Source organism: Hyperolius riggenbachi, chromosome 4, assembly GCF_040937935.1.
Source record: "Hyperolius riggenbachi isolate aHypRig1 chromosome 4, aHypRig1.pri, whole genome shotgun sequence".
In the NCBI taxonomy this organism is placed as follows: Eukaryota; Metazoa; Chordata; class Amphibia; order Anura; family Hyperoliidae; genus Hyperolius; species Hyperolius riggenbachi.
Window position 1 is genome coordinate 3294428 of NC_090649.1, and position 25361 is coordinate 3319788.

Consider the following 25361-nt stretch of genomic DNA (forward strand, 5'->3'; position numbering starts at 1 on the left):
AGACTACACAATACAGGTAATAAGCATCCAGACACACAATGCCAGATTATACACTAGAGTAATGCTCTAGGGGAATGCTCCATCCTAATCCTGTTGGATCTCTCAGCTGCTTTTGATACAGTTGACCATAAAATCCTGCTTAACAGACTGCAGGAGTACTGTGGCATCAGTGGATCAGTCCTCCAGTGGTTCAGATCATTCCTGACTGACAGAACACAGAGAGTATCCCTAGGACCTATAATGTCCAAACCTGCACCTCTACAATTCGGAGTGCCACAAGGATCAATCCTATCCCCTCTGCTGTTTGCAATCTACATGTTGCCAATCGGTACACTTATTCAATGACATGGCCTGACGTACCACTGCTACGCCGATGACACACAGCTATACCTGTCCTTCAAACCTGGTGGAACAGACCCTACCCCAAAAATAAACTCTTGCTTAGCTGAGCTTCAGGCATGGATGAATGATAACTGGTTGAAACTGAATGCTGACAAAACTGAGGTCCTGTTTGTCCAAAGCCAGTGCTTGCCATCAAAACAGCTCTATCCTAAAGCAACACCAATCAGGATTGGGAATTCAGACATAAACAGCTCCAACCTTGTGCGCAGCCTTGGCGTACTAATCGATGGGGAATTGAGTTTCAGAAACCAAATTTCATCTGTAGTTAAATCTTCCTTCTTTCATCTGAAGAACATTGCAAAGATTAAACATCTGATTCCCCCAGAGGATCTTCAAACCCTAGTCCACGCCTTCATCACATCACGGCTGGACTACTGCAATGCCCTTTATGCTGGCCTCCCCAAAAAGGACCTGCGTCGCCTGCAATTAGTGCAGAATGCTGCTGCCAGATTGCTAACAAACCAGCCTCGCCACTGTCACATTACACCGATCCTTCGCTCACTGCACTGGCTACCAGTAGAATGGAGAATACTCTTCAAGATTGGACTGCTGACATTCAAATCCCTGCACAATCTGGGCCCTGGATACATGAAGGACTTGCTGAAGCTGCACCACACCTCTCACAACCTCAGATCAGCAAGTTCTATAAACTTGGTCACTCCCAGAGTGCACCTCAAAAAAATCTGGAGACAGAGCCTTCTGTCATGCTGCCCCTACTCTTTGGAACTCCCTACCACACCCAGTAAAGACAGCACCATCCCTGGAGCTATTCAAATCCAGACTGAAAAGCCACCTGTTTAGCCTGGCATTTCCAGATTTATAAAATTCTTCCTCTGTACCACGATGGTCGGAACCATGCTTATGCGCTTTGAGTCCCACGGGAGAAAAGCGCTTTACAAATGTCATTTGTTGTTGTTGTTGTTGTTAGTAATAGTAATAATACAAGGTCACGTTCTTCTGTATGCAGGATGCACAATCAGGTTGGATACACTGGGGAGGGGGGGTCCTGCCAAAAGCTTACTCTCTAGCAGGAGGGGAGGGGGCTGAGAGGGAGTTATCTTAGGGCTCTTTCACATCTAGAACAGGAGTCATTCTCCTGCACGTGTTATATGGCCTGCGGCGTGTCCTCGGGATGTTGCGGTGCAACGCAATCAGCGGCGGTAGCTATTAATTCAACCCAACAGGAAAACGCCGGCTCCCAAAGATTAAAAGCTCCCGGGTGCATCGAACCGCAATGCATCGAAACCTCTAATTAGGAGATGGCTAATTAGGCCACTAGCAGTCATGTCCCCACCTTTGATCTGCTGTGATATACTGTCTCAGATGTTTACTATTGTCACCTGGACTGGCTGCAGATCACACCAACCTGAGCCAGGAATTTACATATGATAACCTGCTGGAATGTTGAAGAAGCCTTACTCAAAAAGTCCGTTTGATGTGTGTGCCAGACTACAATTTTACCTGTGGAAATTAGATCTATGGGGAGATGGGAAATCTCTGCAAACTTCAAAGGCTAACAGGAAACTCAGCAAGGATGTGCTGTCACACCTGAGGAAATTGGATTATTCCTGGATCTGGCCATTTGAGTGGCCCCGGGCCACAAATCTGGCTATAAAACCTCAGCTAGGAAGATCTAGAGTTGTAGTTCTTTGGAGATAGCAAAAGGCTAGGACTATCCTGGTCTGACCAGAACCGCGTTCTCCTCGCAACAACGCTCAGATCTATATGCTGGTAACGTTTATTCCCATTTTATTTTAAGCAAACTGTCTTGTTGTGTATCTTTGTAACTTTTATCCTTTGTAATTTTTACTTTGTTTTTCTAAATCTTTTGTATATATTGTTTTCTGCATTGTTCCACTTTTTTTTCTGGAATATTAAACCTTTATATAATAAGTTTGACTTCTGCTGTACTAAGCCAATGCCCATAGCCTAGAAAAAGACTGCAGTGTAATTTACGTTACAAGTTCAGTTCCATGATTGTGCCTTGCTACTGTACAATTGTATTGTGTGTGTGGCGTTCCCGTGTTTGGCCTAAGCGCAAAGCTGACCCAGATACGGGAACGCAGACTGCGTGCAGGTCACTCAACAGCAGAGTGGATGTGTCTAGCAGCAGCTAGTGGTGGCAGTGAAAAGTGTTTTGAGGGGTCACAGCCTTGTGTCAGCTCGACTAAGGCTGCTTCCCCTCTCGATCTGGTCAAACCCACAGTCGGGAACCGTATCTGCAGGCATGCCGCGGGGCCAGTTCCTGACAACCACCTTTAAGGGGAACTCCTCTGTGCCTAGCGCATGGTTTGCGCTGAATTTGGACAAATAGCAATTATTTGTCACAGACATGAAGTTTGCTTTTGGATCTTCCCCACGACTTGCTCTGTGGATGACACACAAATATCACCACTGGTGTGCCCATAAACTGCAATAACGTATGTTCTGTAATAATGTCACCATCCCATCACATACAGCCTCATGGTGACATTAGAGAGGTCACCATGGCCGCCTCTAGGGGGCTGTTTGTGCCACCTCCGCCCCACACTAAGGAAGGCAGCGCACACACAGCCTGTGGGGGGGGGGCGCTATGCGGATCATTGTGTCCATCATACACTGACCCCCCTGTCTTATGTCAGCTGCACAGGGAGAAGACGAGGATGATGGGTATGAGGTGGAGGACTTGGAAGCAGCGGGGGAGGAGGAGAGGCTGGAGGTCACAGATGGTAAGTGTGCGGGGGGGAGGGGTTATACATAGACTGATGGCGAGTGTGTGTGGGGGGAGGGGTTATACATAGACTGATGGTGAGTGTGCGGGGGGAGGGGTTATACATAGACTGATGGTGAGTGTGTGTGGGGGGAGGGGTTATACATAGACTGATGGTGAGTGTGTGTGGGGGGAGGGGTTATACATAGACTGATGGTGAATGTGTGTGGGGGGAGGGGTTATACATATACTGATGGTGAATGTGTGTGGGGGGAGGGGTTATACATATACTGATGGTGAGTGTGTGTGGGGGGAGGGGTTATACATAGACTGATGGTGAGTGTGCGAGGGGGAGGGGTTATACATAGACTGATGGTGAGTGTGTGTGGGGGGAGGGGTTATACATATACTGATGGTGAATGTGTGTGGGGGGAGGGGTTATACATATACTGATGGTGAGTGTGTGCGGGGGGGAGGGGTTATACATATACTGATGGTGAATGTGTGTGGGGGGAGGGGTTATACATAGACTGATGGTGAGTGTGTGTGGGGGGAGGGGTTATACATAGACTGATGGTGAGTGTGCGAGGGGGAGGGGTTATACATAGACTGATGGTGAGTGTGTGTGGGGGGAGGGGTTATACATATACTGATGGTGAGTGTGTGTGGGGGGAGGGGTTATACATAGACTGATGGTGAGTGTGCGAGGGGGAGGGGTTATACATAGACTGATGGTAAGTGTGCGGGGGGAGGGGTTATACATAGACTGATGGTGAGTGTGTGTGGGGGGAGGGGTTATACATATACTGATGGTGAGTGTGTGCGGGGGGAGGGGTTATATATAGACTGATAACGTCCGAAAAGCCAAGAGCCGAGGCTGCCATACTACGGCACCACCAGTCACACTTGGCAATCATCTGTCATCCCTAAGGAGACCTGGGGGGGGGGGGGGAATGACAGAGAGAGGTGAAGGTTCAGCAGTGATGACCCAGTTCTCCATGAAAGAAACCTGCGGTGATGGCTGGCGGTGATGGCTGACGCTGCTGAGGATCCCAATTGCTGACATCTGGCAGTGCCGGCCAAGGTGTTCCAGTGCAGAAGGGGCAGTAGTGTCCATTTTTGTGGTGGGTCCCGCCTCCTGGGCAGCATTCAGCACGGTTGGTCAGGATAATCTGGCTGTCACAGAAGTGTCCTACTGCGGCGGCCCTTACTTCTGCTTTAGTGATGGCATCATGGAGGGGCTGAGCCAGAGGGGTCCATTCACAGTGCATGATGGAGCAGCTTCCTGTGGGCGGGGTGAGCAGCTTCCTGTGGGCGGGGTGAGTGAGGGGAACAATGCGCTCAGCATGCAGGACCTTCAAGTGACGCCAGGCACACTAGGCTAGATTCTCGCCTGAGGCGGTCTTTATCGCCCAGCAGAGATGACAGCTTCCTGTGGGCGGGGTGAGTAGCTTCCTGTGGGTGGGGTGAGCAGCTTCCTGTGGGTGGGGTGAGCAGCTTCCTATGGGCGGGGGTGAGTGAGGTGAACAATGCACTCAGCATGCAGGACCTTCAGGTGACGCCGGGCACACTAGGCTAGATTCTCGCCTAAGCGGTCTTTAATCGGCCAGCATAGATGACAGCTTCCTGTGGGCGGGGTGAGCAGCTTCCTGTGGGCGGGGTGAGTGAGGTGAACAATGCGCTCAGCATGCAGGACCTTAGGGCGACGCCGGGCACACTAGGCTAGATTCTTGCCTGAGCGGTCTTTATCGCCCAGCATAGATAACAGCTTCCTGTGGGCGGGGTGAGCAGCTTCCTGTGGGCGGGGTGAGTGAGGGGAACAATGCGCTCAGTATGCAGGACCTTCAGGCGACATCAGGCACACTAGGCTAGATTCTCGCCTAAGCGGTCTTTATCGCCCGGCTGAGATGACTCTAGTGTGTGTACATAGCATTACTGCCTTCACAGGGTCCAACAGTCCCGATTGAGGCGGGACAATCGCGGATCCAGCCCCCTTGTCCTGGGTCCCGCCCCCTCCTTACTAAGTTCCGTTTTTCTGTCCTTCCAAAAGGTCACAAATTACAGGTGTCTATGACGCCTGTCTTTTTAAAACAGGTGTCAATCTAAAAAACTAAACTTATCATGCCTTTACATCCATTGTGTCCCTCCAAGCAATAGCAGCAGAGGCAGCCATGTCCGCCCTGTCCCCACAAGCTCGCTAGGGCCAGGAGGAGGAGCATCAGCCTGCATCCTGGAAGGAGAGATCAGCGTCGCTGTACACACACAAGTTTCATGGTAGGCAGAATGTAGAGGAGATAACACATAGCTTATGCTGGGAATACACCATGAGATTTTCGGCAGATAGATGGTTCGATAGATAATTTCCAACATGTCTGATCTGATTTTGGATCATTTTTCTGATCGATTTCTCATAGAAGTGAATGGAGATCGATCAGAAAAACGATTGGACAGTAAATCTGCTATAAAATCTCTTGTATTCCTAGCATTAGTCACACCACAAATCACTGCAGCCTGTCCTGAGTGTGACTGGGACAGTTAGCGATAGACCTGGGAATGTAGCTTTCCTCCTGTGCTGCTGCTGCAGACCCATTGGGCTTGATTCACAAAGCGGTGCTAACAGTTAGCACGCTGGTGAAAAGCCCTTTATCACGCCTAAACTCTGTTTAGGCATGATAAGTTTAGGTGTGATAAGTTTAGGTGTGATAAGTTTAGGTGTGATAAGTTTAGGTGTGATAAGTTTAGGTGTGATAAGTTTAGGCATGATAAGTTTAGGTGTGATAAGTTTAGGCGTGATAAGTTTAGGCGTAATAAGTTTAGGCGTGATAAGTTTAGGCGTGATAAGTTTAGGCGTGATAAGTTTAGGCGTGATAAGTTTAGGTGTGATAAGTTTAGGTGTGATAAGTTTAGGTGTGATAAGTTTAGGTGTGATAAGTTTAGGCGTGATAAGTTTGAGCACCCACTGTGTTAGCACCGCAGTGCACAGCTGATCAAAAGTTTTGCGCTAGCAAAGTCTGGTGCACTTCGCATAGAGTTGAGGGCCCTTTTCCACTAGGGCATTTGCGATTGCTTAATCGCAAAACCGCAAACTGCTAGTGATCTTAAAATCGCTACAGTTTGCTTTTTAACATTTTTTACTCAATTGCGATCGCGGCGCGTAACGATTTTTGCCGCGATTTTGCTATGCAGTGCATAGCATAGCAAAATCGCGATCGCAAACGTCGGGAAATCGCCGCGAAATTATTAACATTTGCTGAATCGCAATCGCTAGCGTTCAGCGTGAACGCTAGCGACTGCTAGTGGAAAAGGGCCCTTAATGGTGCTGCTTTGCGTGCGGGACTTTGGGCGCTATCTAAACTTATCATGCCTAAACTTATCACGCCTAAACTTATCACGCCTAAACTTATCACGCCTAAACTTATCATGCCTAAACTGGCTTTTCACCAGCGTGGTGCAATGGTTATCACGCCTAAAGTCTCTAACTGGGTTAGCACCGCTTTGTGAATCGAGCCCATAGAGAGAACTCAGCTTTCTTATCTGTAACCAGTATTTTTATTTACTAGTGACCTTGGGCACTAGGGCTGTCGTCACCGTGCGCGTACACCCACCTGCCCTGCGTCCTGTCCCCAACGGCTGTCAGTGCTCGATATGCACAAAAGCGCTGACACATGGACAGGACGCAGGGACACTGGAGGATTATTAGGTAGGATTACTAGTATTCCCTTTCCTTTCAGTAGCATTGTCATGGAAGGAGGGGGGGGGATAGTCAAACTTTTATGATCACCAGTGGCTGTTAATAGAACGATAATGGAATAATATCACAATTGCATCTTCTAATTCCTTTCCACTTCCTGTTTTCTGTATTCCTCACTGGGGAGAAGCGTTAGCAGCATCCATTACCACTACCAGGGGCGTAACTAGAAATCGCCGGGCCCCTGCAAACATTTGAATGGGCCCCCGCCTCCCCTGAGGCCCGCTCAGGGCTGTTCTGTGGCACAGGAGGAGTCGCAGCATGAGGGGAAAGCATGGCCACACATCGGCGGGGAGGGAGACAGTCCCCCCCTCACCTCAGCTCTCCCCTCCAGCATCAATCATCAGTGGCAGCGGGCGGCGGCAGGAACACATACCACCACGGAGGTCCATCTCTCAAGTGCCTCACACTACTTCCTGTTTAAACAGAAAGTAGCACCAGACACTTAGAGATTGGAACCAGCGCGTGGACGGAGGTATGTGTCCTGCCTGCTGCTGCCAGGTAGGGGGAGCGCTGAGGGGAGAGCCCGAGGTGAGGGGGGGACTGTCCCCCCTCCCCGCCGATGTGTGGCCATGCTTTCCCCTCATGCTGCGACCCCTCCTGTGCCACAGAACAGCCCTGAGTGGGCCCTAGAGGGGCACGGGGCCCACCATGGGTGCAGGAGCTGCATCCCCTTGTTACGCCCCTGACCACTACCATTATTTTTATCAGTTACAATATGTAGCATAGCTTCCAACTGTCTGTTTTGGAGGGACAGTCCCTCTTTGGGAACCCCGTCCCTGTGTCTCTCTGTCCCTGTCTCTCTGTCCCTCTGTCTCTCTGTCCCTCTGTCCCTCTGTCTCTCTGTCCCTCTGTCTCTCTGTCCCTCTGTCTCTCTGTCTCTCTGTCTCTCTGTCCCTCTGTCTCTCTGTCCCTGTCTCTCTGTCCCTCTGTCTCTCTGTCCCTCTGTCTCTCTGTCTCTCTGTCTCTCTGTCCCTCTGTCTCTCTGTCTCTCTGTCCCTCTGTCTCTCTGTCCCTCTGTCTCTCTGTCCCTCTGTCTCTCTGTCCCTCTGTCTCTCTGTCCCTCTGTCTCTCTGTCTCTCTGTCCCTCTGTCTCTCTGTCTCTCTGTCCCTCTGTCCCTCTGTCTCTCTGTCCCTCTGTCTCTCTGTCCCTCTGTCTCTCTGTCCCTGTCTCTCTGTCCCTCTGTCTCTCTGTCTCTCTGTCTCTCTGTCCCTGTCTCTCTGTCCCTCTGTCCCTCTGTCTCTCTGTCCCTCTGTCTCTCTGTCCCTGTCTCTCTGTCCCTGTCTCTCTGTCCCTCTGTCTCTCTGTCTCTCTGTCTCTCTGTCCCTCTGTCTCTCTGTCTCTCTGTCTCTCTGTCTCTCTGTCTCTCTGTCTCTCTGTCCCTCTGTCCCTCTGTCTCTCTGTCTCTCTGTCCCTCTGTCCCTCTGTCTCTCTGTCTCTCTGTCCCTCTGTCTCTCTGTCTCTCTGTCCCTCTGTCTCTCTGTCTCTCTGTCCCTCTGTCTCTCTGTCTCTCTGTCCCTCTGTCTCTCTGTCTCTCTGTCTCTCTGTCCCTCTGTCCCTCTGTCTCTCTGTCCCTCTGTCCCTCTGTCTCTCTGTCCCTCTGTCTCTCTGTCCCTCTGTCTCTCTGTCCCTCTGTCTCTCTGTCCCTCTGTCTCTCTGTCCCTCTGTCCCTCTGTCTCTCTGTCCCTCTGTCTCTCTGTCCCTCTGTCTCTCTGTCCCTCTGTCTCTCTGTCCCTCTGTCTCTCTGTCCCTCTGTCTCTCTGTCCCTCTGTCTCTCTGTCCCTCTGTCTCTCTGTCTCTCTGTCCCTGTCTCTCTGTCCCTCTGTCTCTCTGTCCCTCTGTCTCTCTGTCCCTCTGTCTCTCTGTCTCTCTGTCTCTCTGTCCCTCTGTCTCTCTGTCTCTCTGTCCCTCTGTCCCTCTGTCTCTCTGTCCCTCTGTCTCTCTGTCTCTCTGTCTCTCTGTCCCTCTGTCCCTCTGTCTCTCTGTCCCTCTGTCCCTCTGTCTCTCTGTCTCTCTGTCTCTCTGTCTCTCTGTCCCTCTGTCTCTCTGTCTCTCTGTCCCTCTGTCCCTCTGTCTCTCTGTCCCTCTGTCTCTCTGTCTCTCTGTCCCTCTGTCCCTCTGTCTCTCTGTCCCTCTGTCCCTCTGTCTCTCTGTCTCTCTGTCTCTCTGTCTCTCTGTCCCTCTGTCTCTCTGTCTCTCTGTCCCTCTGTCCCTCTGTCTCTCTGTCCCTCTGTCTCTCTGTCTCTCTGTCCCTCTGTCCCTCTGTCTCTCTGTCCCTCTGTCTCTCTGTCTCTCTGTCCCTCTGTCTCTCTGTCTCTCTGTCCCTCTGTCCCTCTGTCTCTCTGTCCCTCTGTCTCTCTGTCTCTCTGTCCCTCTGTCCCTCTGTCTCTCTGTCCCTCTGTCCCTCTGTCTCTCTGTCCCTCTGTCTCTCTGTCCCTCTGTCTCTCTGTCCCTCTGTCTCTCTGTCCCTCTGTCCCTCTGTCCCTCTGTCTCTCTGTCCCTCTGTCTCTCTGTCCCTCTGTCTCTCTGTCTCTCTGTCTCTCTGTCCCTCTGTCTCTCTGTCTCTCTGTCCCTCTGTCTCTCTGTCTCTCTGTCCCTCTGTCTCTCTGTCTCTCTGTCTCTCTGTCCCTCTGTCCCTCTGTCTCTCTGTCCCTCTGTCCCTCTGTCTCTCTGTCCCTCTGTCTCTCTGTCCCTCTGTCTCTCTGTCCCTCTGTCTCTCTGTCCCTGTGTCTCTCTGTCCCTCTGTCTCTCTGTCCCTCTGTCTCTCTGTCCCTCTGTCTCTCTGTCCCTCTGTCTCTCTGTCCCTCTGTCCCTCTGTCTCTCTGTCTCTCTGTCCCTCTGTCTCTCTGTCTCTCTGTCTCTCTGTCCCTCTGTCTCTCTGTCCCTCTGTCCCTCTGTCTCTCTGTCCCTCTGTCTCTCTGTCCCTCTGTCTCTCTGTCCCTGTGTCTCTCTGTCCCTCTGTCTCTCTGTCCCTCTGTCTCTCTGTCCCTGTGTCCCTCTGTCCCTCTGTCTCTCTGTCCCTCTGTCTCTCTGTCCCTCTGTCCCTCTGTCTCTCTGTCTCTCTGTCCCTCTGTCTCTCTGTCTCTCTGTCCCTGTCTCTCTGTCCCTCTGTCTCTCTGTCCCTCTGTCTCTCTGTCCCTCTGTCTCTCTGTCTCTCTGTCTCTCTGTCCCTCTGTCTCTCTGTCTCTCTGTCCCTCTGTCTCTCTGTCTCTCTGTCCCTCTGTCCCTCTGTCTCTCTGTCCCTCTGTCTCTCTGTCTCTCTGTCCCTCTGTCCCTCTGTCCCTCTGTCTCTCTGTCTCTCTGTCCCTCTGTCCCTCTGTCCCTCTGTCTCTCTGTCCCTCTGTCCCTCTGTCCCTCTGTCTCTCTGTCCCTCTGTCTCTCTGTCCCTCTGTCTCTCTGTCCCTCTGTCTCTCTGTCCCTCTGTCTCTCTGTCTCTCTGTCCCTCTGTCTCTCTGTCTCTCTGTCTCTCTGTCCGTCTGTCTCTCTGTCTCTCTGTCTCTCTGTCCCTCTGTCTCTCTGTCCCTCTGTCTCTCTGTCTCTCTGTCCCTGTCTCTCTGTCCCTCTGTCTCTCTGTCCCTCTGTCTCTCTGTCCCTCTGTCTCTCTGTCTCTCTGTCCCTCTGTCTCTCTGTCCCTCTGTCTCTCTGTCCCTCTGTCCCTCTGTCTCTCTGTCCCTCTGTCCCTGTCTCTCTGTCCCTCTGTCTCTCTGTCTCTCTGTCCCTCTGTCTCTCTGTCCCTCTGTCCCTCTGTCTCTCTGTCCCTCTGTCCCTGTCTCTCTGTCCCTCTGTCTCTCTGTCCCTCTGTCTCTCTGTCCCTCTGTCCCTCTGTCCCTCTGTCTCTCTGTCTCTCTGTCCCTCTGTCTCTCTGTCCCTCTGTCCCTCTGTCTCTCTGTCCCTCTGTCCCTCTGTCCCTCTGTCCCTGTCTCTCTGTCCCTCTGTCTCTCTGTCCCTCTGTCCCTCTGTCCCTCTGTCTCTCTGTCTCTCTGTCCCTCTGTCTCTCTGTCCCTCTGTCCCTCTGTCCCTCTGTCTCTCTGTCTCTCTGTCCCTCTGTCCCTCTGTCTCTCTGTCCCTCTGTCTCTCTGTCTCTCTGTCCCTCTGTCTCTCTGTCTCTCTGTCTCTCTGTCCCTCTGTCTCTCTGTCCCTCTGTCCCTCTGTCCCTCTGTCTCTCTGTCCCTCTGTCCCTCTGTCTCTCTGTCCCTCTGTCTCTCTGTCCCTCTGTCTCTCTGTCCCTCTGTCTCTCTGTCCCTGTGTCTCTCTGTCCCTCTGTCTCTCTGTCCCTCTGTCTCTCTGTCCCTCTGTCTCTCTGTCCCTCTGTCTCTCTGTCTCTCTGTCCCTGTCTCTCTGTCCCTCTGTCTCTCTGTCCCTCTGTCCCTCTGTCCCTCTGTCCCTCTGTCCCTCTGTCTCTCTGTCCCTCTGTCCCTCTGTCTCTCTGTCCCTCTGTCCCTCTGTCTCTCTGTCCCTCTGTCTCTCTGTCCCTCTGTCCCTCTGTCCCTCTGTCCCTCTGTCCCTCTGTCTCTCTGTCCCTCTGTCTCTCTGTCCCTCTGTCTCTCTGTCCCTCTGTCCCTCTGTCTCTCTGTCTCTCTGTCCCTCTGTCCCTCTGTCCCTCTGTCCCTCTGTCCCTCTGTCTCTCTGTCCCTCTGTCCCTCTGTCCCTCTGTCCCTCTGTCCCTGTCTCTCTGTCCCTCTGTCTCTCTGTCTCTCTGTCCCTCTGTCCCTCTGTCCCTCTGTCTCTCTGTCTCTCTGTCCCTCTGTCCCTCTGTCCCTCTGTCTCTCTGTCCCTCTGTCCCTCTGTCCCTCTGTCTCTCTGTCCCTCTGTCTCTCTGTCCCTCTGTCTCTCTGTCCCTCTGTCTCTCTGTCCCTCTGTCTCTCTGTCTCTCTGTCCCTCTGTCTCTCTGTCTCTCTGTCTCTCTGTCCGTCTGTCTCTCTGTCTCTCTGTCTCTCTGTCCCTCTGTCTCTCTGTCCCTCTGTCTCTCTGTCTCTCTGTCCCTGTCTCTCTGTCCCTCTGTCTCTCTGTCCCTCTGTCTCTCTGTCCCTCTGTCTCTCTGTCTCTCTGTCCCTCTGTCTCTCTGTCCCTCTGTCTCTCTGTCCCTCTGTCCCTCTGTCTCTCTGTCCCTCTGTCCCTGTCTCTCTGTCCCTCTGTCTCTCTGTCTCTCTGTCCCTCTGTCTCTCTGTCCCTCTGTCCCTCTGTCTCTCTGTCCCTCTGTCCCTGTCTCTCTGTCCCTCTGTCTCTCTGTCCCTCTGTCTCTCTGTCCCTCTGTCCCTCTGTCCCTCTGTCTCTCTGTCTCTCTGTCCCTCTGTCTCTCTGTCCCTCTGTCCCTCTGTCTCTCTGTCCCTCTGTCCCTCTGTCCCTCTGTCCCTGTCTCTCTGTCCCTCTGTCTCTCTGTCCCTCTGTCCCTCTGTCCCTCTGTCTCTCTGTCTCTCTGTCCCTCTGTCTCTCTGTCCCTCTGTCCCTCTGTCCCTCTGTCTCTCTGTCTCTCTGTCCCTCTGTCCCTCTGTCTCTCTGTCCCTCTGTCTCTCTGTCTCTCTGTCCCTCTGTCTCTCTGTCTCTCTGTCTCTCTGTCCCTCTGTCTCTCTGTCCCTCTGTCCCTCTGTCCCTCTGTCTCTCTGTCCCTCTGTCCCTCTGTCTCTCTGTCCCTCTGTCTCTCTGTCCCTCTGTCTCTCTGTCCCTCTGTCTCTCTGTCCCTGTGTCTCTCTGTCCCTCTGTCTCTCTGTCCCTCTGTCTCTCTGTCCCTCTGTCTCTCTGTCCCTCTGTCTCTCTGTCTCTCTGTCCCTGTCTCTCTGTCCCTCTGTCTCTCTGTCCCTCTGTCCCTCTGTCCCTCTGTCCCTCTGTCCCTCTGTCTCTCTGTCCCTCTGTCCCTCTGTCTCTCTGTCCCTCTGTCCCTCTGTCTCTCTGTCCCTCTGTCTCTCTGTCCCTCTGTCCCTCTGTCCCTCTGTCCCTCTGTCCCTCTGTCTCTCTGTCCCTCTGTCTCTCTGTCCCTCTGTCTCTCTGTCCCTCTGTCCCTCTGTCTCTCTGTCTCTCTGTCCCTCTGTCCCTCTGTCCCTCTGTCCCTCTGTCCCTCTGTCTCTCTGTCCCTCTGTCCCTCTGTCCCTCTGTCCCTCTGTCCCTCTGTCTCTCTGTCTCTCTGTCCCTCTGTCCCTCTGTCCCTCTGTCCCTCTGTCCCTCTGTCTCTCTGTCCCTCTGTCCCTCTGTCTCTCTGTCCCTCTGTCCCTCTGTCTCTCTGTCCCTCTGTCTCTCTGTCCCTCTGTCCCTCTGTCCCTCTGTCCCTCTGTCCCTCTGTCTCTCTGTCCCTCTGTCTCTCTGTCCCTCTGTCCCTCTGTCTCTCTGTCTCTCTGTCCCTCTGTCCCTCTGTCCCTCTGTCCCTCTGTCCCTCTGTCTCTCTGTCCCTCTGTCTCTCTGTCCCTCTGTCCCTCTGTCTCTCTGTCTCTCTGTCCCTCTGTCCCTCTGTCCCTCTGTCCCTCTGTCTCTCTGTCCCTCTGTCTCTCTGTCCCTCTGTCCCTCTGTCCCTCTGTCCCTCTGTCTCTCTGTCTCTCTGTCCCTCTGTCCCTCTGTCTCTCTGTCTCTCTGTCCCTCTGTCCCTCTGTCCCTCTGTCCCTCTGTCCCTCTGTCTCTCTGTCCCTCTGTCTCTCTGTCTCTCTGTCCCTCTGTCCCTCTGTCCCTCTGTCCCTCTGTCCCTCTGTCCCTCTGTCCCTCTGTCTCTCTGTCCCTCTGTCTCTCTGTCCCTCTGTCTCTCTGTCCCTCTGTCTCTCTGTCCCTCTGTCTCTCTGTCCCTCTGTCTCTCTGTCCCTCTGTCTCTCTGTCCCTCTGTCTCTTTGGCTCCCTCTTTCAGGACTCATGTACAGATCTGTGCCAATCAATGTGTTTAATTGACTCTAAACTTTATTCCCATCCTTTACATTGATATATTTCTTATTTCCGCATGTTAACATGAAGGATACTGAATCAGAATAGAAAGGACCAGAGTGGTTTAAATTAAAAACCGTTTTCTTATGAAATCTTTATGGTATGTGGAACTAGGGGTGTGTCAGGGGTGTGGTTAGGGGCGTGACTTAAGTGTCCCTCTTTCCTATCTCAAAAAGTTGTGCGGTATGCTGCCTTGTCCAGTTGTAGTCAGGGGATTCAGCCACACCTCCAATGCCCAGGAGAAGGTCGGGTGATAGAATGTCTGCGGTCCAGGGGGAGGGGTCATGGCTGTTACTGGAGAGATAGGTGACATCACACACTGGCTGCTAACACTTGTCTTCTCTGTCTCTTCCAGATCCCGCCTCCAGGCAGAGAACGGCCACCCCTCAGCATGACTATGGCGCAGTCTAGGGAGGGTGGGGCCTGTGAGTGGCTGTTTATAAAGGGGAGGAGCTGGAAAGTTTCGGTTATTATTTTCCTGCATTATACTCATCCGTACATTTCAGCCATTATAAATCTATCATATCATCATTACATTATACTCTCTCCTTCTGCTGCTGCCCTCGCCGGTACATAACGCATAACTATTATTTATTATACAGATATTGCTTTGTATGATGAATCCCTCCCCTTTACAGGTGTCCCCCGAGGCCCTGGCCGGGGCTATATACATGGGGGTTGTAATACATAATAGTATTCGTGTGCAGTGGGCATAGTGATATTGCTATATGTACAGCATCAAATGCTTGCTATAAATGGCATCAGAGATACTGGAATAAATGTCATCATTGTCCCTCTCCCCCTCTCCTCCATCTTTACAAAACCTCACCTGTCACTTCCTTTCCCTTCCACTGTACCGCCTCTCCCCTCCCTCTGCCGCTTCTCCTCTCCCCTCCTCTTTCCCCACCTCACTTCTTCTGTCCCTCCTCTTTTTAACCCCTCCTCCTGCTATCCCTTCCCCCTCTTCTTTCTGCCTGCCCTCCTCATATCCCCCCCCCCCCCCCATTCCTCTCCTCTCTTTCTTTCCTGTTCTCCTTCCTGAGATTGGGATGTGGAGTGGGCAGATACAGGGTGGGAACAGCTGACATTTTACCCGACAGATTTGTGGCCACGATCACAGCCGGTTCCAGTAGCGGCCACAATTACAGCCACAGGGGGTTCCAGCAGCGGCCACAATCGTAGCCACGTGGGGTTCCAGCAGTGGCCACAATCGCAGCCACGTGGGGTTTCAGCAGCGGCCACAATTACAGCCACGTGGGGTTCCAGCAGCGGCCACAATTGCAGCCACGTGGGGTTCCAGCAGCGGCCACAATCGCAGCCACGTGGGGTTCCAGCAGCGGCCACAATTACAGCCACGTGGGGTTCCAGCAGCGGCCACAATTACAGCCACATGGGGTTCCGGCTGTGGCCAGAATCGCAGCCACGTGGGGTTCCATCAGCGGCCACGATCGCAGCCACGTGGGGTTCCAGTAGCGGTCACAATTACAGCCACATGGGGTTCCAGCAGCGGCCACGATCGCAGCCACGTGGGGTTCCAGTAGCGGCCACAATTACAGCCACATGGGGTTCCAGCAGCGGCCACAATCGCAGCCACGTGGGGTTCCAGCAGCGGCAAAATTAAAGCCACGTGGGGTTCCAGCAGCGGCCACAATTACAGCCACGTGGGGTTCCAGCAGAGGCCACAATCGCAGCCATGTGGGGTTCCAGCAGCGGCCACAATCGCAGCCACGTGGGGTTCCAGCAGAGGCCACAATCGCAGCCACGTGGGGTTCCAGCAGTGCCCCAGCTAGGAGGAAACCTATGCAATCAACAAATGTTTTTTTTTCTTTTTGTTTGATTAACTTTTATGTCACAATAAAACATTATTTAATTATTCTAAGCATGTTGTTAAGTTATCCTTCAGCCTATAAAAAAAAAAAAAAAAACAGTTTTGCTCACCTGGGGCTTCTACCAGCCCCCTGCAGCCGTCCTGTACCCTCGCAGTCACTCACAGAGCCTCCGGTCCCCCGCCACCAGCTAGTTCTGCTTCTACCAGCCCCCTGCAGCCGTCCCGTACCCTCACAGTCACTCACAGAGCCTCCGGTCCCCTACCGCCAGCTAGTTCTGCCTCTACCAGCCCCCTGCAGCCATCCCATGCCCTCGCAGTCACTCACAGAGCCTCCAGTACCCCGCCGCCAGCTAGTTCTGCTTCTACCAGCCCCCTGCAGCTGTCCTGTGCCCTCGTAGTCACTCACTGCTGCTCCAGTCCCCCGCCACCAGCTAGTTCTGCTTCTACCAGCCCCTGCAGCTGTCCCGTGCCCTCGCAGTCACTCACAGAGCCTCCGGTCCCCCGCCACCAGCTAGTTCTGCTTCTACCAGCCCCCTGCAGCCGTCCCGTACCCTCACAGTCACTCACAGAGCCTCCGGTCCCCTACCGCCAGCTAGTTCTGCCTCTACCAGCCCCCTGCAGCCATCCCATGCCCTCGCAGTCACTCACAGAGCCTCCGGTCCCCCGCTGCCAGCTAGTTCTGCTTCTACCAGCCCCCTGCAGCCGTCCCGTGCCTTCGCAGTCACTCGCGGAGCCTCCACTCCCCCACCACCAGCTAGTTCTGTTTCTACCAGCCCCCTGCAGCCGTCCTGTGCCCTCGCAGAAACTCACAGAGCCTCCGGTCCCCCGCCGCCAGCTAGTTCTGCTTCTACCAGCCCCCTGCAGCCGTCCCGTGCCCTGGCAGTCACTCACAGAGCCTCCGGTCCCCCGCCACCAGCTAGTTCTGCTTCTACCAGCCCCCTGCAGCCATCCTGTGCCCTCGTAGTCACTCACTGCTGCTCCAGTCCCCCGCTGGCAGCTAGTTCTGCTTCTACCAGCCCCCTGCAGCCGTCCCGTGCCCTGGCAGTCACTCACAGAGCCTCTGGTCCCCCGCCGCCAGCTAGTTCTGCTTCTACCAGCCCCCTGCAGCCGTCCCGTGCCCTGGCAGTCACTCACAGAGCCTCCGGTCCCCCGCCGCTAGCTAGTTCTGCTTCTACCAGCACCCTGCAGCCGTCCTGTACCCTCGCAGTCACTCACAGAGCCTCCGGTCCCCCGCCGCCAGCTAATTCTGCTTCTACCAGCCCCCTCCAGCCATCCCGTGCCCTCGCAGTCACTCACAGAGCCTCCGGTCCACCGCCGCCAGCTAGTTCTGCTTCTACCAGCCCCCTGCAGCCGTCCCGTGCCCTGGCAGTCACTCACAGAGCCTCCGGTCCCCCGCCACCAGCTAGTTCTGCATCTACCAGCCCCATGCAGCCATCCTGTGCCCTCGCAGTCACTCGCGGAGCCTCCGCTCCCCCGCCACCAGCTAGTTCTGCATCTACCAACCCCCTGCAGCCGTCCGGTGCCCTCGCAGTCACTCACAGAGCCTCCGCTGCCCCGCCACCAGCTAGTTCTGCATCTACCAGCCCCCTGCAGCCGTCCTGTGCCCTCGCAGTCGCTCACAGAGCCTTTCGGTCCCCCGCCGCCAGCTAGTTCTGCCTCTACCAGCCCCCTGCAGCCGTCCCGTGCCCTCGCAGTCACTCACAGAGCCTCCGGTCCCCCGCTGCCAGCTAGTTCTGCTTCTACCAGCCCCCTGCAGCCGTCCCGTGCCTTCGCAGTCACTCGCGGAGCCTCCACTCCCCCACCACCAGCTAGTTCTGTTTCTACCAGCCCCCTGCAGCCGTCCTGTGCCCTCGCAGAAACTCACAGAGCCTCCGGTCCCCCGCCGCCAGCTAGTTCTGCTTCTACCAGCCCCCTGCAGCCGTCCCGTGCCCTGGCAGTCACTCACAGAGCCTCCGGTCCCCCGCCACCAGCTAGTTCTGCTTCTACCAGCCCCCTGCAGCCATCCTGTGCCCTCACAGTCACTCACAGAGCCTCTGGTCCCCCGCCGCCAGCTAGTTCTGCTTCTACCAGCCCCCTGCAGCCGTCCCGTGCCCTGGCAGTCACTCACAGAGCCTCCGGTCCCCCGCCGCTAGCTAGTTCTGCTTCTACCAGCACCCTGCAGCCGTCCTGTACCCTCGCAGTCACTCACAGAGCCTCCGGTCCCCCGCCGCCAGCTAATTCTGCTTCTACCAGCCCCCTCCAGCCATCCCGTGCCCTCGCAGTCACTCACAGAGCCTCCGGTCCACCGCCGCCAGCTAGTTCTGCTTCTACCAGCCCCCTGCAGCCGTCCCGTGCCCTGGCAGTCACTCACAGAGCCTCCGGTCCCCCGCCACCAGCTAGTTCTGCATCTACCAGCCCCATGCAGCCATCCTGTGCCCTCGCAGTCACTCGCGGAGCCTCCGCTCCCCCGCCACCAGCTAGTTCTGCATCTACCAACCCCCTGCAGCCGTCCGGTGCCCTCGCAGTCACTCACAGAGCCTCCGCTGCCCCGCCACCAGCTAGTTCTGCATCTACCAGCCCCCTGCAGCTGTCCTGTGCCCTCGCAGTCACTCACAGAGCCTCCGGACCGGTCCCCTGCCGCCAGCTAGTTCTGCTTCTACCAGCCCCCTGCCGCCGTCCCGTGCCCTCGCAGTCATTCACAGAGCCTTCGGTCCACCGCCGCCAGCTAGTTCTGCTTCTACCAGCCCCCTGCAGCCGTCCCGTGCCCTGGCAGTCACTCACAGAGCCTCCGGTCCCCCGCCACCAGCTAGTTCTGCCTCTACCAGCCCCGTGCAGCCATCCCATGCCCTCGCAGTCACTCGCGGAGCCTCCGCTCCCCCGCCACCAGCTAGTTCTGCTTCTACCAGCCCCCTGCAGCCGTCCCGTGCCCTCGCAGTCACTCACAGAGCCTCCGGTCCCCCGCCGCCAGCTAGTTCTGCTTCTACCAGCCCCCTCCAGCCATCCCGTGCCCTCGCAGTCACTCACAGAGCCTCCGGTCCACCGCCGCCAGCTAGTTCTGCTTCTACCAGCCCCCTGCAGCCATCCCGTGCCCTCACAGTCACTCACAGAGCCTCCGGTCCCCCGCCGCCAGCTAGTTCTGCTTCTACCAGCCCCCTGCAGCCGTCCCGTGCCCTGGCAGTCACTCACAGAGCCTCCGGTCCGCCACCAGCTAGTTCTGCTTCTACCAGCCCCCTGCAGCCGTCCCGTGCCCTCGCAGTCACTCACAGAGCCTCCGGTCCCCCGCCGCCAGCTAGTTCTGCTTCTACCAGCCCCCTGCAGCCGTCCCGTGCCCTGGCAGTCACTCACAGAGCCTCCGGTCCCCCTCCACCAGCTAGTTCTGCTTCTACCAGCCCCCTGCAGCCGTCCTGTGCCCTCGCAGTCACTCACAGAGCCTCCGGTCCCCCTCCACCAGCTAGTTCTGCCTCTACCAGCCCCCTGCAGCCGTCCCATGCCCTCGCAGTCACTCGCGGAGCCTCCGCTCCCCCGCCACCAGCTAGTTCTGCTTCTACCAGCCCCATGCAGCCATCCCGTGCCCTCGCAGTCACTCACAGAGCCTCCGGTCCCCCGCCGCCAGCTAGTTCTGCTTCTAACAGCCCCCTGCAGCCGTCCCGTGCCCTCGCAGTCACTCACAGAGCCTCCGGTCCCCCGCCGCCAGCTAGTTCTGCTTCTACCAGCCCCCTCCAGCCATCCCGTGCCCTCGCAGTCACTCACAGAGCCTCCAGTCCACCGCCGCCAGCTAGTTCTGCTTCTACCAGCCCCCTGCAGCCATCCCGTGCCCTCGCAGTCACTCACAGAGCCCCCGGTCCCCCGCCGCCAGCTAGTGCTGCTTCTACCAGCCCCCTGCAGCCGTCCCGTGCCCTGGCAGTCACTCACAGAGCCTCCGGTCCCCCGCCACCAGCTAGTTCTGCATCTACCAGCCCCATGCAGTCATCCTGTGCCCTCGCAGTCACTCACGGAGCCTCCGCTCTTCCGCCACCAGCTAGTTCTGCATCTACCAGCCCCCTGCAGCCGTCCTGTGCCCTCGCAGTCACTCACAGAGCCTCCGGTCCCCCGCCGCCAGCTGGTTCTGATTCTACCAGCCCCCTGCAGCCGTCCTGTGCCCTCGCAGTCACTCACAGAGCCTCCGCTCCCCTGCCACCAGCTAGTTCTGCTTCTACCAGCCCTCTGCAGCCGTCCCGTGCCCTGGCAGTCACTCACAGAGCCTCCGGTCCCCCGGCACCAGCTAGTTCTGCCTCTACCAGCCCCCTGCAGCCGTCCCATGCCATCGCCGTCACTCGCGGAGCCTCCGCTCCCCCGCCACCAGCTAGTTCTGCTTCTACCAGCCCCATGCAGCCATCCTGTGCCCTCGCAGTCACTCACAGAGCCTCCGGTCCCCCGCCGCCAGCTAGTTCTGCTTCTACCAGCCCCCTGCAGCCATCCTGTGCCCTCGCAGTCACTCGCGGAGCCTCCGCTCCCCCGCCACCAGCTAGTTCTGTTTCTACCAGCCCCCTGCAGCCGTCCTGTGCCCTCGCAGTCACTCACAGAGCCTCTGGTCCCACGCCGCCAGCTAGTTCTGCTTCTACCAGCCCCCTGCAGCCGTCCCGTGCCCTCGCAGTCACTCACAGAGCCTCCGGTCCCCCGCCGCCAGCTAGTTCTGCTTCTACCAGCCCCCTCCAGCCATCCCGTGCCCTCGAAGTCACTCACAGAGCCTCCGGTCCACCGCCGCCAGCTAGTTCTGCTTCTACCAGCCCCCTGCAGCCATCCCGTGCCCTCGCAGTCACTCACACAGCCTCCCGTCCCCCGCCAGCTAGTTCTGCTTCTACCAGCCCCATGCAGCCATCCTGTGCCCTCGCAGTCACTCACAGAGCCTCCGGTCCCCCGCTGCCAGCTAGTTCTGCTTCTACCAGCCCCCTGCAGCCATCCCGTGCCCTCGCAGTCACTCACAGAGCCTCCGGTCCCCCGCTGCCAGCTAGTTCTGCTTCTACCAGCCCCCTGCAGCCATCCCGTGCCCTCGCAGTCACTCACAGAGCCTCCGGTCCCCCGCCGCCAGCTAGTTCTGCTTCTACCAGCCCCCTGCAGCCATCCCGTGCCCTGGCAGCCACTCACTAATCCTCTGCTCCAGTCCCCCGCCACCAGCTAGTTCTGCATCTACCAGCCCCATGCAGCCATCCTGTGCCCTCGCAGTCACTCGCGGAGCCTCCGCTCCCCCGCCACCAGCTAGTTCTGCATCTATCCCCCGCCACCAGCTAGTTCTGCTTCTACCAGCCCCATGCAGCCATCCTGTGCCCTCGCAGTCACTCACAGAGCCTCCGGTCCCCCGCCGCCAGCTAGTTCTGCTTCTACCAGCCCCCTGCAGCCATCCTGTGCCCTCGCAGTCACTCACAGAGCCTCCGGTCCCCCGTTGCCAGCTAATTTTATTTTCGTCTGATAGGCTCACTGCGCGTCTGGCCACGTGTCTCTTTCTTTGCGTTCCCGTCTGCAATACCGTCCTGCACAGGCGTAGGATGCTATTGTGGATGGGAACGCCTAGAAAGAGACGCGTGGCCAGACCTGTCGGCAAAGTGAAACTAGCTGACAGAAAGATCCGTGAGTGACTGCGAGGGCACAGGATGGCTGCAGGGGGCTGGTAGAAGCAGAACTAGCTGGTGGCAGGGGACCGGAGGCTCTGTGAGTGACTACGAGGGCACAGGATGGTTGCAGGGGGCTGGTAGAGGCAGAACTAGCTGGTGGCAGGGGACCGGAGGCTCTGTGAGTGACTACGAGGGCACAGGATGGCTGCATGGGGCTGGTAGAAGCAGAACTAGCTGGTGGCGGGGGACTGGAGCAGCAGTGAGTGACTGCGAGGGCACGGGACGGCTGCAGGGGGCTGGTAGAAGCAGAACTAGCTGGTGGCGGGGGACTGGAGCAGCAGTGACTACGAGGGCACAGGATTGCTGCAGGGGGCTGGTAGAAGCAGAACTAGCTGGTGGCAGGGGACTGGAGCAGCAGTGACTACGAGGGCACAGGATTGCTGCAGGGGGCTGGTAGAAGCAGAACTAGCTGGTGGCGGGGGACTGGAGCAGCAATGAGTGACTACGAGGGCACAGGATTGCTGCAGGGGGCTGGTAGAAGCAGAACTAGCTGGTGGCAGGGGACTGGAGCAGCAGTGACTACGAGGGCACAGGATTGCTGCAGGGGGCTGGTAGAAGCAGAACTAGCTGGTGGCGGGGGACTGGAGCAGCAATGAGTGACTACGAGGGCACAGGATTGCTGCAGGGGGCTGGTAGAAGCAGAACTAGCTGGTGGCGGGGGACTGGAGCAGCAGTGACTACGAGGGCACAGGATTGCTGCAGGGGGCTGGTAGAAGCAGAACTAGCTGGCAGCGGGGGACCAGAGGATTAGTGAGTGGCTGCGAGGGCACAGGACTGCTGCAGGGGGCTGGTAGAAGCAGAACTAGCTGGCAGCAGGGACCGGAGGATTAGTGAGTGGCTGCGAGGGCACAGGATGGTTGCAGGGGGCTGGTAGAGGCAGAACTAGCTGGCAGCGGGGGACCGGAGGATCTGTGAGTGACTGCGAGGGCACGGGACGGCTGCAGGGGGCTGGTAGAAGCAGAACTAGCTGGTGGCGGGGGACTGGAGCAGCAGTGACTACGAGGGCACAGGATTGCTGCAGGGGGCTGGTAGAAGCAGAACTAGCTGGCAGCGGGGGACCAGAGGATTAGTGAGTGGCTGCGAGGGCACGGGACGGCTGCAGGGGGCTGGTAGAAGCAGAACTAGCTGGCAGCAGGGACCGGAGGATTAGTGAGTGGCTGCGAGGGCACAGGATGGCTGCATGGGGCTGGTAGAAGCAGAGCTAGCTGGCAGCCGGGGACCAGAGGATTAGTGAGTGGCTGGGAGGGCACAGGACTGCTGCAGGGGGCTGGTAGAAGCAGGACTAGCTGGCGGCGGGGGACTGGAGCAGCAGTAAGTGGCTGTGAGGGCACAGGACGGCTGCAGGGGGCTGGTAGAAGCAGAACTAGCTGGCAGCGGGGGACCAGAGGATTAGTGAGTGGCTGCGAGGGCACAGGACTGCTGCAGGGGGCTGGTAGAAGCAGGACTAGCTGGCAGCGGGGGACCAGAGGATTAGTGAGTAGCTGTGAGGGCACAGGACTGCTGCAGGGGGCTGGTAGAAGCAGAACTAGCTGGCAGCGGGGACCAGAGGATTAGTGAGTGGCTGCCAGGGCACAGGACTGCTGCAGGGGGCTGGTAGAAGCAGAACTAGCTGGCAGCGGGGGACCAGAGGATTAGTGAGTGGCTGCGAGGGCACAGGATGGCTGCAGGGGGCTGGTAGAAGCAGAACTAGCTGGCAGCGGGGTACCAGAGGATTAGTGAGTGGCTGCGAGGGCACAGGACTGCTGCAGGGGGCTGGTAGAAGCAGAGCTAGCTGGCAGCGGGGGACCAGAGGATTAGTGAGTGGCTGCGAGGACACAGGATGGCTGCAGGGGGCTGGTAGAAGCAGAACTAGCTGGCAGCGGGGGACCAGAGGATTAGTGAGTGGCTGCGAGGGCACAGGACTGCTGCAGGGGGCTGGTAGAAGCAGAACTAGCTGGCAGCGGGGGATCAGAGGATCAGTGAGTGGCTGCGAGGGCACAGGACTGCTGCAGGGGGCTGGTAGAAACAGAACTAGCTGGCAGCGGGGGAACAGAGGATTAGTAAGTGGCTGCGAGGGCACAGGACTGCTGCAGGGGGCTGGAAGAAGCAGAACTAGCTGACACCTATACCTAGCTACCTATACTGAAGGCACTTATACCTAGCTAGCTATAATGGAGGCACCTATACCTGGCTACCTATACTGAGGCACCTATACCTAGCTTCCTATACTGGAGGCACCTATACCTAGCTACCTATACTGAAGGCCCCTATACTTAGTTACCTATACTGAGGCACCTATACCTAGATACCTATACTGAGGCACCTATACCTGGCTACCTATACTGGGGTCACCTATACCTATCTACCTATACTGAAGGCACCTATACCTAGCTACCTATACTGGAGGAACCTACACCTAGTTACCTATATCGAGGCACGGATACCTGGCTACCTATATTGAGGCACCTATACCTAGCTACCTATACTGAGGCACCTATGCCTAGCTACCTATGCTGAAGGTACCAATACCTAGCTACTTATACTGACAAACCTTTACCTAGCTACCTATACTGAAGGCACCTATACCTAGCTACCTATACTGAGGCACCTACACCTGGCTACCTATACTGGGGTCACCTCTACCTAGCTACCTATACTGAAGGCACCTATACCTAGCTACCTATACTGGGGTCACCTTTACCTAGCTACCTATACTGAGGCACCTATTCCTAGCTACCTATACTGGAGGCACTTATACCTAGCTACCCATACTGAAGGCACTTATACCTAGCTACCTATACTGAAGGCACCTATACCTAGCTACCTATACTGGGGTCACCTTTACCTAGCTACCTATACTGGAGGCACCTATTCCTAGCTACCTATACTGGGGCACCTATACCTAGCTACCCATACTGAAGGCACTTATACCTAGCTACCTATACTGAAGGCACCTATACCTAGCTACCTATACCTGGCTACCTACACCGAGGGCACCTATACCTAGCTACCTATTCTGAAGGCACCTATACCTAGCTACCTATACTGGAGGCACCTATACCTAGCTACCTATACTGGAGGCACCTATACCTAGCTACCTATACTGGGGCACCTATACCTAGCTACCTATACTGAGGCACCTATACCTAGCTTCCTATACTGAAGGCACCTATACCTAGCTACCTATACTGGGGCACGTATACCTAGCTACCTATACTGAGGCACCTATACCTAGCTTCCTATACTGGAGGCACCTATACCTAGCTACCTATACTGAAGGCCCCTATACTTAGTTACCTATACTGAGGCACCTATACCTAGATACCTATACTGAGGCACCTATACCTGGCTACCTATACTGGGGTCACCTATACCTATCTACCTATACTGAAGGCACCTATACCTAGCTACCTATACTGGAGGAACCTACACCTAGTTACCTATAACGAGGCACGGATACCTGGCTACCTATATTGAGGCACCTATACCTAGCTACCTATACTGAGGCACCTATGCCTAGCTACCTATGCTGAAGGTACCAATACCTAGCTACTTATACTGACAAACCTTTACCTAGCTACCTATACTGAAGGCACCTATACCTAGCTACCTATACTGAGGCACCTACACCTGGCTACCTATACTGGGGTCACCTCTACCTAGCTACCTATACTGAAGGCACCTATACCTAGCTACCTATACTGGGGTCACCTTTACCTAGCTACCTATACTGAGGCACCTATTCCTAGCTACCTATACTGGAGGCACTTATACCTAGCTACCCATACTGAAGGCACTTATACCTAGCTACCTATACTGAAGGCACCTATACCTAGCTACCTATACTGGGGTCACCTTTACCTAGCTACCTATACTGGAGGCACCTATTCCTAGCTACCTATACTGGGGCACCTATACCTAGCTACCCATACTGAAGGCACTTATACCTAGCTACCTATACTAAAGGCACCTATACCTAGCTACCTATACCTGGCTACCTACACCGAGGGCACCTATACCTAGCTACCTATTCTGAAGGCACCTATACCTAGCTACCTATACTGGAGGCACCTATACCTAGCTACCTATACTGGAGGCACCTATACCTAGCTACCTATACTGGGGCACCTATACCTAGCTACCTATACTGAGGCACCTATACCTAGCTTCCTATACTGAAGGCACCTATA

General features: G+C 55.9%; 1 protein-coding gene across 2 annotated transcripts in view; it reads left to right on the plus strand.

The window, feature by feature from the left end:
- Nucleotides 1-15616, plus strand: part of TRIM54 (tripartite motif containing 54) — a 115990-nt gene extending 100374 nt beyond the window's left edge. For both annotated transcript variants that reach the window (XM_068279815.1, XM_068279814.1), the window contains exons 8-9: nt 3024-3110; nt 14093-15616. In XM_068279815.1, coding sequence (XP_068135916.1) covers nt 3024-3110; nt 14093-14148 — 143 coding nt within the window. In that variant the 3' untranslated portion in view covers nt 14149-15616. The remainder of the gene's footprint in view (nt 1-3023; nt 3111-14092) is intronic.
- The last annotated feature ends 9745 nt before the right edge of the window (nt 15617-25361 follow it).